Source organism: Cajanus cajan, chromosome 1 (genome assembly GCF_000230855.2).
Source record: "Cajanus cajan strain Asha chromosome 1, NIPB_CcT2T_4, whole genome shotgun sequence".
Lineage (NCBI taxonomy): Eukaryota > Viridiplantae > Streptophyta > Magnoliopsida > Fabales > Fabaceae > Cajanus > Cajanus cajan.
In genome coordinates this window covers 36,139,015-36,152,730 of record NC_138517.1, presented here as the reverse complement: position 1 = coordinate 36,152,730, position 13,716 = coordinate 36,139,015, and the positions used below count along the sequence as shown (strand labels likewise).

Sequence of the window (13,716 nt, the reverse complement as noted above, 5' to 3'; positions counted from 1 at the left end):
ACTTCATTTTCATTTTGAGGGTCATTATCATAATTTACAAAGTTTTTTTTAATATATTTTTTTAGAATTTTATACTTCAATATTAAATTTTATTAAAAATAAACATATAAATTTTAATAATTTGAAAATTTTAATAATGGATAATATTTAATAATATAAAGCATTTTAAATATTTAATAATTAAAAAAAATACATATCAATAAATTATACATCAATTGATAGATAAAAAAATATAAGAAAAAACTAAGAAAAATAGATAAATAAGAGAAATGAATAAAAAGAAAAGAAAAGAAAAAGAGATTAGAGAAGAAAGAGAAAGAAAAAAGAATATGAAATGAAAATTAAATATTTAAAATATATTTATTTATTTATAATCATGATATTAATACAAAATTTTATAATCAAAAGGTGTGATTAATTTCTACACTAAAAGACTATAAGTGTTCATAAAAACAAAATATCTATCATAATCTACAGAGTTCAAACCTTGAATAAGTTGTGAAAGGACATGAAATATTACTACTTATCCCAGCCAATTAAACTATATTTACTTAATGTATAAAATAGAGTTTTTGATTTTGTGTGAATTTTATTTTTGCGAAGCCAAGAAACAAGAATTGGTAACAGGGCCAGTGGGGCGCGTGACTGACACTGACACTATCCATCTTCTGCTGAAACTAGTTGGTTCTAGAAGGGTCCATTATCATCACATAAAACCCCCATCTCTACTTAGGGTTTTGTTATCTTCATCCTTTCATCTTTCAACGCTACTTCCAACCTCTCTTCTTCGCAAGGTAATCCTAATTCCCTACTCTCTTCTCCGCTTCGCTTTCACACTCAAATTCTCAACACCTGCTTCTGCTTTCTGCAGTCTAACCTCCAATCAATGGCCACCGCTCAGCTCACAGCACTCGCCTCCTCTGTCTCTACGCCGTCGTTTGAAGCCCTTCGACCCTCCCTGCTTCACTTTCCCTCCGCTCGCCGCGTCACCATCGGAAACCTCTCGCGAAAGCCCTTTCGGCCTTTGGTTGTCAAAGCCGCCACCGTTGTTGCCCCCAAGGTATTTAATATAAAGATTATTTGTTTCTGGTGCTGTAACGTTTTTAATTTTTGATTCGGAGAGTGTGTGGTGTTAGTAGCAATGAATGCAAGGTGATTGGAAGGGTTCATACTGTGGAAAATTCTTATGTTAGAGTGTGCTGTATACTCAAAATGTAGAACTTATCCTCAATTCCTTATTTCTATAATATAGTTTCGTTGGTACCTGAGCTTGTTGAGTGTCTGTTGGGATTGGTAAATTATGTTGTGTGAATAACAACTTGTTTGGATACGCTTTTGTCTTGATGTTAGTTTGAGTCAATTATGTAGCAAGTTTTTATTTTCTTCTTGGTTTTTTTTTTTTTTTTTTTTTTTTTTTTTGTAATTTACTTGTGAAACCAAGCTGCGATGTGCAGGTTGTGGAATTGTCAATTTAAGGGTTGTTTTGATGAATTTCTGCAGAAGTATTTGTAAAAGAGGAAAATACAAAAGGAAAAATGAAATAAGTTTATGCATTAGCTAATTTGTAAATGTTCTTCCGTATTAGCTTATCCTAAATATGTTTTTAACTTTTGTATAAGCCAGAGAAGTTTATTTCATTTTTTTTTCTTTTTATTTTCTTCTCCAAAAAGTTTTTTTTTTTTTTTTTGGAAAAGTTTATTCAAAAAGACCCTTAGAAGTCGTGGTATTGTTTCCTCAATTTGGTTTATTGAATGAACTATGTATGCTTTTATAATCCAATGCTTCATGTACCTGAGTGACGGTTTTACTGTGCAGTACACTGCGATTAAGCCTCTGGGTGACAGAGTGTTGATAAAAATTAAGGAAGCAGAGGAGAAAACTGTGGGTGGGATTTTGCTTCCCTCAACTGCTCAGACGAAGCCTCAAGGGGGTGAGGTGGTTGCTGTTGGGGAAGGAAAGACAGTTGGGAAGACCAATGTGGCTATCAGTGTGCAGGTAATGTTGCTGCTTTGTTGGGAGGTCATTAAACATTTAATTATCTATTTTAAATTTATCTGGGTAAAGAGTAGGTGTTGTCTTGTCTCTAATTTATGCATGTGGTGATATGTTGTCTTTGTACAGACTGGTGCACAAGTCGTGTATTCAAAGTATGCAGGCACTGAGGTGGAATATGACGGTACAAAGCATCTTATTGTGAAGGATGATGACATTGTTGGTATCCTTGAAACTGATGACATCAAGGATCTTAAGCCTTTGAATGATAGAGTCCTCATAAAGGTACTTTCTCTAGAGCTTTTCATGTTCCAATGCTTGGATCTCTAGTTGGAAAGTGGCATAGGATCTTTTGTGAAACAAATTTGGAAATTCTATGATTCTGAAGGTGTATTTAGGTTCTGCTCATTTCACAGGTTCTGTTAATCTTGTCCATATAGGATGCTCGCATTTGTTTCATGCTTTTGTACCAGATATGTATGTGTTACTTATACTATCCGATATTTCACTGATATGCAAAATATGAAGTATCCAAACTTCGAAAAATGTCATAATAATCTATTATAGTTGAATAAGACATAGAAGTACGTAAAAGTTTGCAACGTAGAAGCATTGTCTCTTGAACCCAAAATGATAGTTGTCTTCTTTGTGGAAGATGTTCAAGAAGGGAATGAGTTTAGTATTAGGTCTATTTTGTAGGCAATGGGTAGTGATTTTTGATGATAACGATGTATAATTTTTATTGCTTTTAGTAATTTTCAAAAAGTGTGTTCTTAATTTGAATTTTGCTTAATGAAAGTTATATATTCCCCTGGCCTTTTATATAAGAAACTAATTACAAGAAATATAGACGCATGTTGAGATATATTAGTTGTTAATTTTCTTTTATACGCTTCATTTTCATTTATAGTTAAATCTATTAATGAGACACTTACTCATCTCTATGTAAGTGGATGCATGATTGGTGTATTAACAACACTCATTAGTGCAAAAAATATATCTTGAATTTGGTAACCACTATTTAATTCAAAGGGTGTTTTTGGAATAAAATTTAACTTTATGACTAATTAATACTAGCTAAATTATTTTTATTGCTATTGATGAATTAATTATTCATTTCCTATATAAAGGTCTGGCAGGAGTATTTAGTGTTTTATAAATTTACATATCTTAATAAGAAAGTATATTTGCCACATATCCTATATATTTTAAGAAAGAATAGTTGAATTGCTGTATGTAACGGTAATACATTTATCCTTAAAATAATGCATGATACGGTAATGATCATGCGCAGCCTATTTGTGCATCATAGGTGGTCTTTGCTTCTTTTAGATGCCTGTAAAGATTTTGGTGGTACTTTCTGAATATGATTGAATATTGATTGCAGGTTGCAGAAGCTGAGGAAAAAACTGCTGGTGGTTTGTTGCTTACGGAGGCAACAAAAGAGAAGCCTTCTATTGGAACAGTAAGTGTTCCTATCATTTGAATAGATAGTGTAGTTAACGTCACTAATTAAGAGGATTATGCTCGGGCACTATTTAAATGTGCACTTTTGTGGAGTAACAATGTTTCAAGTTTCAACTGAGTAATGTTTTTGTATTAATTGTGTTATAGGTGATAGCAGTCGGTCCTGGGCCTCATGACGAGGAAGGTAACAGAAAACCTTTGTCCGTGAGTCCTGGAAACACAGTTTTGTACTCCAAATATGCTGGAAATGACTTCAAGGGAAAAGATGGGGACTATATTACCTTGAGGGTCTCAGATGTCATGGCTGTCCTCTCCTAGGAATATCGTGTTTGGGTTTTGTAACTTAAAATTTTTGTGTTCATCACGAGAAAAGTGGATTTTTTAATTGTAATGACGTTCGGAAAATATAGTTGATTGCAATCTGTTCCTTGGACAATCTGATTATCTTTTGGATTTGGTACACTTTGTAGTGTTGAATTAAGTTCTGCACTATTAGAACATTTTCTTAATTATTATTTTAATGTAGTAAGGAAAAATAGATAATAAGTGCAATTAATACTCGATCTTTTTAATAATTAAGAGGAAATTAAAAGGTGTCAAAATTGTCGATAGCATGCGCCTTGGGATGCGATAAGCCGATAACTCGGTAGAAGTTTCACTTTCAGTCGTGTATATGACAATATTTGTGAAGAAAATATTTGCTGAGATCAATTTTTAAAAAGATATTGGTAGTTCGAGAAATTAGTGTTTAATTTCGGACTGAAGATACTCGGTATTTAAATTAAAATAAAAAATACCCAAAGAAAACGATCAGGAATTTGATCCTCGTTATTACATAAATAAAATAAAGGGATGGTGTTAGCAGGGTTAAGCCTGATCAATTTCAACAATGATTTAAAATTTTAAATTGCTTGTTACATAAATCGATCCAGAAAGGAGTTATTACATTCAATTCAAGCAACCAAAATGCAAGCTAAAGCACATTACCCCCAAAGTGTAAAAATGTAAAAAAGAACCGAGTTTTCTTCATACATAATAAACTTCACCGTAATTTTCATCATGAAAACAATGTAGGCACTTGTACAAAATCTAGAATTGGCATGTATCGTTGTTTCTCTCCGTCATCACTTGGTTACCTAACTTCATCTAACTTTAATGAATAATGACCAAAAGATTTACAGAACTGTAAGTAAAACATTCTTTATATAGGAACAATCATCTATATTATACACCGGCTGACCTATATGGCTGTACCTTACCAAAAAGAAAGAAGAAAAAAAAATCCTAAGCATGCATTACCAGCCACAAGAAAAGCAGATCCCAAGATAGAATCTGCATCATTTTAGTGAAGGAATCTGGTCTTGGTACATCTAGGGATCTAAACTTCTACACTACCTCTTCAACTGCATCTGTAATGAATGTCTCCTTTCCACTAGTGATATATAGAAGCACCAACGAGAAATTTTAAGGGTTAGTTAGTCCTCCTTGTCTCAAAATATACAAGTTGACTGCTCCAATGTCAATACATGACATCCTTATCGATTAAACGACGCGGCGGAGTTGTCATCATACTGTCCCCTCCATGCATTGCCATTATCTGTCCCACTACAAGCTTGATTGGGGACTGGAACATGACCTAAATCCCCATCCAAGCTCATTTGCTGTACCTCAGCAGATGACAATATCTTTATGCTCTGGACACAGCTTACAAATTCTCTGCAAGAAAATATAACTTTAAGATTTAGAAAATAAACCTGAATGGATGGAATAGTAGGGACTGTGAACTACAAGAATTGACTACTTACTCCCAAGGGTCATCACCAACCAGAAGAATGTCGTTTTCATGATCCACATATACTAGTTTCCACTCAGTCCTTTGAGGGTCTTCTAGCTGCCCTTCAATCCCAAACATCCGAGCCAAATCATGCCGGAGTTCATTGTATCCTTTGTAACGGGTGACATCGATACATCTTCCGACAGAGCCACATTTTTGAACCTTCAAAATGTGAGGCAGGGTTAAGCATTTGAATATCATCCAAAAATATATTGATACAATTGAGACCAAAGCATTTGAGGTTGAGTTTTTGATGACACTGCTGCTCAGGAATGGCAGTTATTGTGTAACCACCAATCCCAACTTAATATAATTTTCTAGTCAAAATCTGAGATGTAAGACACAACTTAACTATCAAAGAATCTCAAAGGACAATACAGGTTAAGTACTACAAAGTGCAGCTTATAATTTTATTGATCAATCAGTGAAGTTTATATTCAAACCATCATATTCAGATTTACAAAAGATAAGGCAATTGGACATGTTGAATTGCTGAAAATCATTAGGGAAAGTCATATGCAGTGTTGGGATGGAGGCAAGATCATGATTGTATGGATGTTATGCTAATATTAATAGCTTAAGTTTACTGGGACAGCAACTGACAGTGTTCACATAGATCAAGAGTTGAACAGAGAATCTCAGACAATCTCAATAGGAATATATAGAAAACTTATCTGATCATGTATATTAGCAAACATCAAGACACCAAATGTGCTTAGCAAATATATTAAGCTTAGACAGATCTATACTTTTTTTCAAACAATGAGTAAATGACATACCTTAGTATATGTTCGCATACGTTGAGTCTGGTTAGCCCACAAGCCATTATTCAAAACCCCAGTATCATTGATGGCAATATCACTAGAGCATCCAGGCTTAAAAGGCATATCTGGCACCCCAAATGGCTGTGAACTAATGGCAGCAGTGGACAGCTCAGTTTCAATGTCTCTTGGAGCACCACCATAATTGGACAGTAAGTTTTGAAAATCTTTTTGAGAATCATACCCTCTTGAGAGCAAAGTATCAGGTGTTAATCCATCAAGATTAGAGGCAAATGGAAGATTGTTTCTTGGGTGTGATTGGACATCTCCATCCATGCAGAAGTTGGGAAGTGAGAAGTTCTGTGGGATATTATTAGGATCAATACAGTAAGATGTTCCAGAAGAAGCTTCCAGCTGATCAGCAATTGTCCCTTTATACTTGAGCTGGTCAGGTCCTCTTACACTGGGTAATTCATGTTTGATCTGCATCTCAGACTTACTATGAAGCTCCTGTATCAGATGATTGGTGGGTTCCACTACCGAAGGTCCTCCTAATGTGGTTGGTACCGGTTGATTTCTTTTCATCAGATTTGGAGGAGATATCTGGCAGTTATTAGTAGATGGTGATGTTGAGCATGATGGGGCATCTCCATCTGTAAGAGTAGAGGGAGCTCTAGTATTAGTTAGTGATTTCTGTGTGTTATGGTGTTGGGTCACAGGAAGCTGCTGTGTTTGCATCAAAGCCGAAGAAGAGTAGTTGTTGCCATTGAGAAGCTTCTCCATTGAAAAAGCATTGTTGCCTAGCTGTTGAGGCTGATGACACTGTGACAGAGGCAGCTGTGGCAATTGCTGGTTTTGTTGATGAGTATTTTGTTGCTGTAGAAGCTGAGATTGCAAAAGTGGGCTAGAAGTGGAAAGGAGTTGTTGCTGCTGCTGCTGTTGCTGCAATTTCTGTAGCAACTGTAACTGTGGTTGTTGTTCTGAGCTGTTTTGCTGCGACATTTGAGTCAATTGGGATTGTTGTGGTGCCCTTTGTGACAGGCTTTGTTGCAATAACTGCATCGGAGAAGGTTGCAACTGTGTCTGTTGCTGCTGCTGCTGCTGCTGCCTCTGTAAGAGACTAGCTTGCTGGTCTATTTGTTGCTGAAACTGCGAGTCTTGAGGTAAGGATGTCATCAGCAATGTATTCTTACTGGGTGATTGAAAGCTTTGTTGGGGTGGGATACTTCCTGAGAGTAATTGCTGTTGCTGAAGCTGAGAGTAGGTTACTGGTTGCTGTACACACTGATTTGGAATCTGGTTAGAAGCAACTGCCCCATTGTTCATGATGGTCGGTTGACACGACTGCTGTTGCTGCTGTTGTGGCTGTTGTGCTCTCTGTTGAGGCAGTTGGGGTTGTTGTTGCTGCGGTTGTGACAAGTTTTGTGGTCCAGGCAGCTGCTGTTGCCTCTGCTGCTGTTGCTGGAGCTGGTTTAATGGTGTTTGCAACATTGATTGCAGTTTCTGCTGTTGCTGCTGTTGTGGAGGCCATGACGTTGGCGATTGTTGCAACTGGTTGACTTGGTTTGGTAGATTTGGTTTGTTGAATTGAAGATTTGGTGCAGAGAGAACAGGAGCTTGAAAGCTCAATAGTTTGGATGGATCATCAGTGTTAAGGTTACCATGCAGTGTATTGGATGAAAGCATGGATGGGGGTATAAATCCAGGTTGGGCAGCAGAGAACTGATTATTCTGCTGCATGCTCATCCATTGCACCAAACTCAATCCAGGGAAGATTGAACTTGAGGCATCCTTCATGCCAAGGTCATCTCCAAGCCAGGGCATAGCTCTCTTGAAAGCATTTTCTATATCAGACTCATCATCTGCAAAATCGAAAGCAAAGATCATCTGTTACCACCAATCTATCGATAACATCCAAATCGTAAGAGGAGTGGTGAAAAAGTTATAAGGATTTTTTGTATGTTACTCTTCAAAAATGCTATTAGATATGAGATTATACTTTCATCATAGAAGCAACTTCATGTCATTTCATAATGAGGAAATAGTCTATTAAGAACAGTTAATTCTAAGAACTGTAAACTTGAATTAATAATAGTATGGTGAATTATTAACTTTTCAAGCGATAACAAGTTGAATGAAAAAACTTGAATCGCTTGAGGCTCAATGTAAGAAGCAGAATACAAACAGTGACCATAACCTCCCATCTCATGATGTAGAATCTCAAGTTTTATTTAGAAGGGTCTGAAATGGCATGAAAATTACACCAAAATCATTGTCTGTGTCTCAGCAAAATTTATTTGCCCAGAAACCAAACTCTAATAAACATTAACAATTTAATGGAATCTAAACTAAATTTCTATCAACACACAGCATCCTGATTCCTGACACTAATCACATATCTACATGCAAATTCATCAGTTTCATCACAATATGCCAGAACGGAATTTCCATATGACTGATATTTGCATTAAAGTGAAAATAGATATTAGATTAATTAATTACAAGCAAAAAATAATTTAAGAAAAGTTTGTAAGGAAGAAAATTAGAGATAATCAATGGAGGCAATGACAAATTTGAGAAGAAAATTTGAACTTGTTACGGGATATGGTCTTGCTACCTGGCATTCCTGGCTGCTTGGGGAACTTGGGCCTAAAAAATGGAGGAGGACATATGTAGAAAGGAGTCACTACTGGTTCAATATCCCAAATTGAAACCCTGCTCGGGCGCTCACCAGCTGTTGATTCATCCCATCCAACCTATCAAAATTCAAAACTTGACTGTCTCAAGAAGCTATGATATAGGCTCAGTATTGACTACAGTGAAACACATAGTATTACATGGTTGTGTTCATGCACATGTAGATTATAGGTCACCAAACAATATTGCATGTTTTAGATTATTTTTAACTAAATTTTTCTGGTTCTTCTCTAGCAATGCAATTATACAAATAATGCATCTCTTCATGAAAGATAACCAGTTTCATAATACCTGAAGATTGCGCCACTGCGAATTCTTCCACCGGACAGGATCCAAGTCACTGATCCCAGTGATTGTACCCATATATCTGCGTACCCCTGACTCCTCAGTCTCAAACATCATTCTGAACCTCATTCCAAGGGAAACTTGATTGTACAGAGCCTTATTATACTTGGCCAATGGAATTACAAATTCAGAAGGGCTGGCCCTGTTAAATTGACAGATGTCTATAAGAGGCTATCACAAATATTCAATGGATACCATGCCATGTTTTCATATCATATCAATACATGCCAAATACAAATAGTACCTTGGATTATAAAATATAGTAAATGGGCTATTATTTGAAGCAGCATGAGCTGCAGCAGCAAGAATGCCAATATGCATGCTGTCACTTGATATTACTGATGAAGATAGTGCTGGCTGCTGTCTATTAGCTCTCTTTATACCTAAAAGGAGTTGTTGTTTTTCATCTCTAAAAATAACCAAAAATAATTGGTTCAGCAACAGGGTGAAAATTATTCTAGAAGTTTCAAAACAAACAAAAATATTCCTTACCTGATAAAAAGAACTGAATCTCCAGCAAACAGCCTTTTTGTGCTAACAAAGACACTCCAACCGGTAGTCAATAGATGCCTCTTTGGTTGTCCTGTAACCAGTGTTCTAACAATTTTAGCATTCAACCATGTAAAACATCAAATACTCAACTTCTATATTCATAATTTGGTCAAACTTATTACACAATCCCAATATTTCCTAGAACTTTTCTAGGATATCTTTAGTTTTATCAAAATGAACTCACGCCACTTACAAGATAATATATGCTATTGTGGTTTAGATAACAATGAATCCTATTGGGGCATCAACAAGGCATGTATAAAAATAAACCAAAAATGATAAATTAAAGGATAAAGGCAATGAATGATAGGTAAAAGTTGATATACCGCGATAAATATGCCTAAATGTCCATGTATTGTCATGCAAATCTTTGGCAACAATCTCCTGGGCTGGAGGTTGCATTGAAAAGTCCTATCAAACACATTTTTGGTCAGCATTGAAAAAAAAACATAAACTCTTTTAAATTTTTCCAAGGTAAATGAAAATGTTAAATACACACCAGAGGTGGGAATATTTTCTCAGCCGCTCTACGAGGCACCGAAAATCCACCATGAGTGCTTGTGTCACTAGCTGTAAGAGTTTTGCAAAAGAACTCAGTAGGTTGTTGGTTTTGTTTGAGACCCATGTCGGATGCCAATATTGCTTCCTTGTCATACTGTAGGACAGTTACATCAAACACAATCTTTGATAAGTTCCCTATCATTGGCCAGGATGCATGTTCAAGGAGTGGTGGGAAATGGATCCCATATACATATCAATAAATTATCAGAATGAACAGCAGACCTACTTTATTTACAGGTTGAAGGGTCATCTGTGCATAGACCTCATCAGTTTCAGGGTCAGCCTGATCCAAAGCAAAAATAATATAAAAATATGTATTATTATTATGTAATACGTCCACACAAGAAAATAAAAAATAGCCACCATATCAAAAGCTTGAGAAAGTAGTATTCTTGTACTTATGCTTCAAGCTATCCAACCATGTTGGTTTATAACTATTATCCGAATTAGGTCGCAAATTGACATACACCATGTTAAGCAAATGAGGAAACAAAAACACAGCTTGCAAAATGCAAAGTATTCAACTTCACGTTTTGGTAGAAGGCGATCGACATAATTTGTAAGATGTCATGTAGAAATAGCACATTTTTTCTTCAAAAAATGCATTCCTAACATACTAGTTTATCCTGAATTCCTGATGTCTAGCCAAGATTCAAAAATGTGAGAGAAGTTGAATAATTAGCACATGCTCCTTCAAGGAAAATAAATCTCAGTAGAGATGAAATACATCTATTCTTCTAATATTTTTATTTGTCAAAAGTAATCATTATTGCAGTACTGCCATGTCACATGAGGAAAGTGCACCTACGTGCAGAGCAACATTGTGAAGCATGCAAATCAACTTGGATGGAAGGTTAGGGTAACTGGGTATGAAGTCAGCCTCCTTTTGCATGGATGCTGCAACCTGAAAGTTATAGTAGTCAAAAGAAGCTCCATCACAAACCGCAATGAAGAAATACCATGATGTTAGAACTATGGCATAAGTAACATACTTGCTCACTGTGTCCTTGAGGGAAGTAAACCACAAGACTTCCAACAGGAGGTAAAGAAACCAATGGTCCAGCACAAGCATGCCATAACTCTGAATTGATGGTCTTCCTTTCCCCTGTAACAGGCACAGACATAAGGTTACATCTTTAACAAAAAAGATACTATTAAACAATAAATGGCAACTATTCAATCTTGTTTATGATCAAGGGTTGAAATAAAGAAAGAAACGACTGAAATTGTAGAATCCATGTTAAAAGGCACCAAGTACAACATTAAAGACAATAAAAGAAACACAACTCCATATAAGGCATGGACTTGGACATTCCGTTCCAATTGAAGGTGACATAAAGGCCAACAAGACTGATTATACTTTTCAGGATTATAAAGATACAAGGAGAAAATAGTTTCTTCAAGCATGTTGTCAAAGAATACTAGCATGCAAACATATTTACAGTTGTCAAAAAGCATATTTAATGCCCAGAAACAAAGGAGCAGATCTTGCATATTCTTGCCATTCCTCTGACCTTGTTATCAGTAGACTCAGTGTCCTAATTGGTTTGCAAATCGAAACATTAAGTCAATCATTCATGAAACACAGGTGAGAATGAATTTAAATTCAGCTTTAAAACAATTTTTTTTATATACATTTGCAGCCATAAAGATCATAATCTCTTCCACAAGACCATCATATAAATGTATTCATCATTTTACTTCTTGCACTTGATTTTATAGTGTAGAAGAAAGAGAGGGAAGGGGAAGATCACTCCAATCACACAAGCAACAATAGACATTTTTTTCACAATTATACATACTGAAAGGCAACAAAACAAGAAGATTTCCCAGAATTTTTTAAATTTAGTTCCATTAGATTTATATCAAGCACATTTGGATTTGGCGTTTACAACCAAGAAAAGATCCAGACAAGAATAAAAGGTCAGAAAAAAAGAGGGGGGAAATGCAACAAAGTAAAGCCAAAGTAGCATGCCAAGGCATGGCTTTTGTTTAGATCACAAGAAAAAAAGGAAACACCTCATGGAAAAGAGGGCAAACAAAACTCGAGAAAAGTAACCAAAAAGATCAGAAACTATAAAAAGTTAGACGAATAATACCAACTTCCCTTCACCATGATATACTCATGTATTATTCGATCTATGATGGTATTATGTTAATTCAACAAAGTAATAGCATCATTTTCCTTGAAAGTAATCATCCTCGGAGACCCAAAGCAGTGTTAGTGTTTGATGAAACAGGAAAACACCACCACACTCACACAGAGGGGGAGAGAGAGAACATTGAGAAAAAGTACCTTCGCCAGAATTTGGCAAGTAACTATTGGGAGGAGCCTTCATTACCACCTATAAAAGTGATGACCCCAAACAAGTTCACACTTGGTCTTCTTCTAGCAACAAGATTCAACCTTGTTCCCCAAGTCTTCCACAGTAACAACAACTCTAACTCCAACTCATAGTCCAAAAACAGCAACACCACTTCCCCAGAAACAAACAACAAGATGCAGAACTCCCTCTGGTGCCAACCACAAAGTTCTCCAATAACATCGAGCAGAATCAACAAAAAGCTCACCCCTTTTCCCAGAAACGCCACCAATTGTCGTCTCCAACCCCAGCCAAGTTCCAAATGCAACAACTAGTAGAACCTCAACACAAAGCCTCCACTTTCAGCAATTCTCTCCCCCAACATCCAAGGACTCAATGGAATTCTCCCACAGCATAAAAAGATAAAAATAAAAAATAAAAAAAGAACCTTGCAGCTGAAATAACCGAAGCTGAGGGTGCCCAAGAAGCCAAAACCTATACATCACAACAACCATTTCCACAGTGACACCAACCAATTAAAAAATGGAAAAAAAAAATAACAAACAAAAACTGAAGCCCATATAAAAACATGACAAAAGGAATCACCTTCAAGGCACCATACTAATCAGCAGCATGAACAACCCCAGAAACACAAGAGAATCAACCAAAATGGGAAAACAGAAAATGGGGAACTAGAGTTCGTGAGGATTAAGGTAACAAGGACCAAAGTTGAGAAAACTGACTTGTCGCCGAGAAATCAGAGGGGCTGAACAAAAGGAAGACAGCTTTTTTTTTTTGGTGCTTTATGTGAACAAGCCGACATAAAATATAGACTAAAGCAATCAATCACAGACAGGCATGGTTAAAAGAACTCATTAAAGAAGTAGGGTATTATTCATTAAAAAAAATTAATAATATTAAAACCAAACAAGATTAGCATTGCTTAATTACATGACATGATCGTGTTTTAGACAATATTCCTTCCCGTGGTGAAAAACTTGGGCCCCAAACCCACTCATAATTTGCATTTGGCGCGGTGCTTTCTTATAACATTAACCACACATCAATACCTTCACATTTTTTCATACACCTAATTGAGTATATTATGGAATTGTATTTTTTTTAATATTCTTCACATTTTTAAAGACTTGAGTGATATTTAACATTTTTTTTTCTATCTATGCATAATCAATCATATCATTCA

At 35.9% G+C, this 13,716-nt stretch overlaps 2 protein-coding genes across 2 annotated transcripts; one reads left to right on the top strand and one right to left on the bottom strand.

Moving 5' to 3' along the window:
* The first annotated feature begins 539 nt into the window (after positions 1–539).
* LOC109790714 (20 kDa chaperonin, chloroplastic) lies at positions 540–3,895 on the top strand. Its single transcript, XM_020349923.3, has 6 exons — positions 540–794; positions 872–1,060; positions 1,816–1,995; positions 2,122–2,277; positions 3,380–3,457; positions 3,607–3,895. The coding sequence occupies exons 1-6, from the start codon at positions 555–557 to the stop codon at positions 3,775–3,777; spliced, it is 1,014 nt and encodes a 337-aa protein (XP_020205512.2). The 5' UTR covers positions 540–554; the 3' UTR covers positions 3,778–3,895.
* Positions 3,896–4,456: 561 nt separating this feature from the next.
* On the bottom strand, positions 4,457–13,374 carry LOC109790712 (auxin response factor 19). The gene is made up of 14 exons (XM_083059924.1): positions 13,119–13,374; positions 12,506–13,007; positions 11,202–11,314; positions 11,018–11,113; positions 10,436–10,492; positions 10,148–10,303; positions 9,975–10,059; positions 9,589–9,679; positions 9,341–9,505; positions 9,043–9,238; positions 8,672–8,810; positions 6,073–7,916; positions 5,265–5,455; positions 4,457–5,175 (listed from the first exon to the last, which is right to left on the bottom strand). Exons 2-14 carry the CDS (start codon positions 12,546–12,548, stop codon positions 4,995–4,997), a joined length of 3,357 nt encoding a protein of 1,118 aa, XP_082916050.1. The 5' UTR covers positions 12,549–13,007; positions 13,119–13,374; the 3' UTR covers positions 4,457–4,994.
* Between the last annotated feature and the right edge of the window lie 342 nt (positions 13,375–13,716).

Coding starts and splice junctions, on each gene's coding strand:
- LOC109790714 (XM_020349923.3), top strand. CDS start 555: ATGTATAAAATAGAGTTTTTGATTTTGTGTGAATTTTATTTTTGCGAA. Junction 2,278..3,379: donor ATGATAGAGTCCTCATAAAG/GTACTTTCTCTA, acceptor TATTGATTGCAG/GTTGCAGAAGCTGAGGAAAA. Junction 3,458..3,606: donor AGAAGCCTTCTATTGGAACA/GTAAGTGTTCCT, acceptor ATTGTGTTATAG/GTGATAGCAGTCGGTCCTGG.
- LOC109790712 (XM_083059924.1), bottom strand. CDS start 12,548: ATGAAGGCTCCTCCCAATAGTTACTTGCCAAATTCTGGCGAAG. Junction 11,114..11,201: donor CTCAAGGACACAGTGAGCAA/GTATGTTACTTA, acceptor TATAACTTTCAG/GTTGCAGCATCCATGCAAAA. Junction 5,176..5,264: donor GTTGGTGATGACCCTTGGGA/GTAAGTAGTCAA, acceptor ATTTTCTTGCAG/AGAATTTGTAAGCTGTGTCC.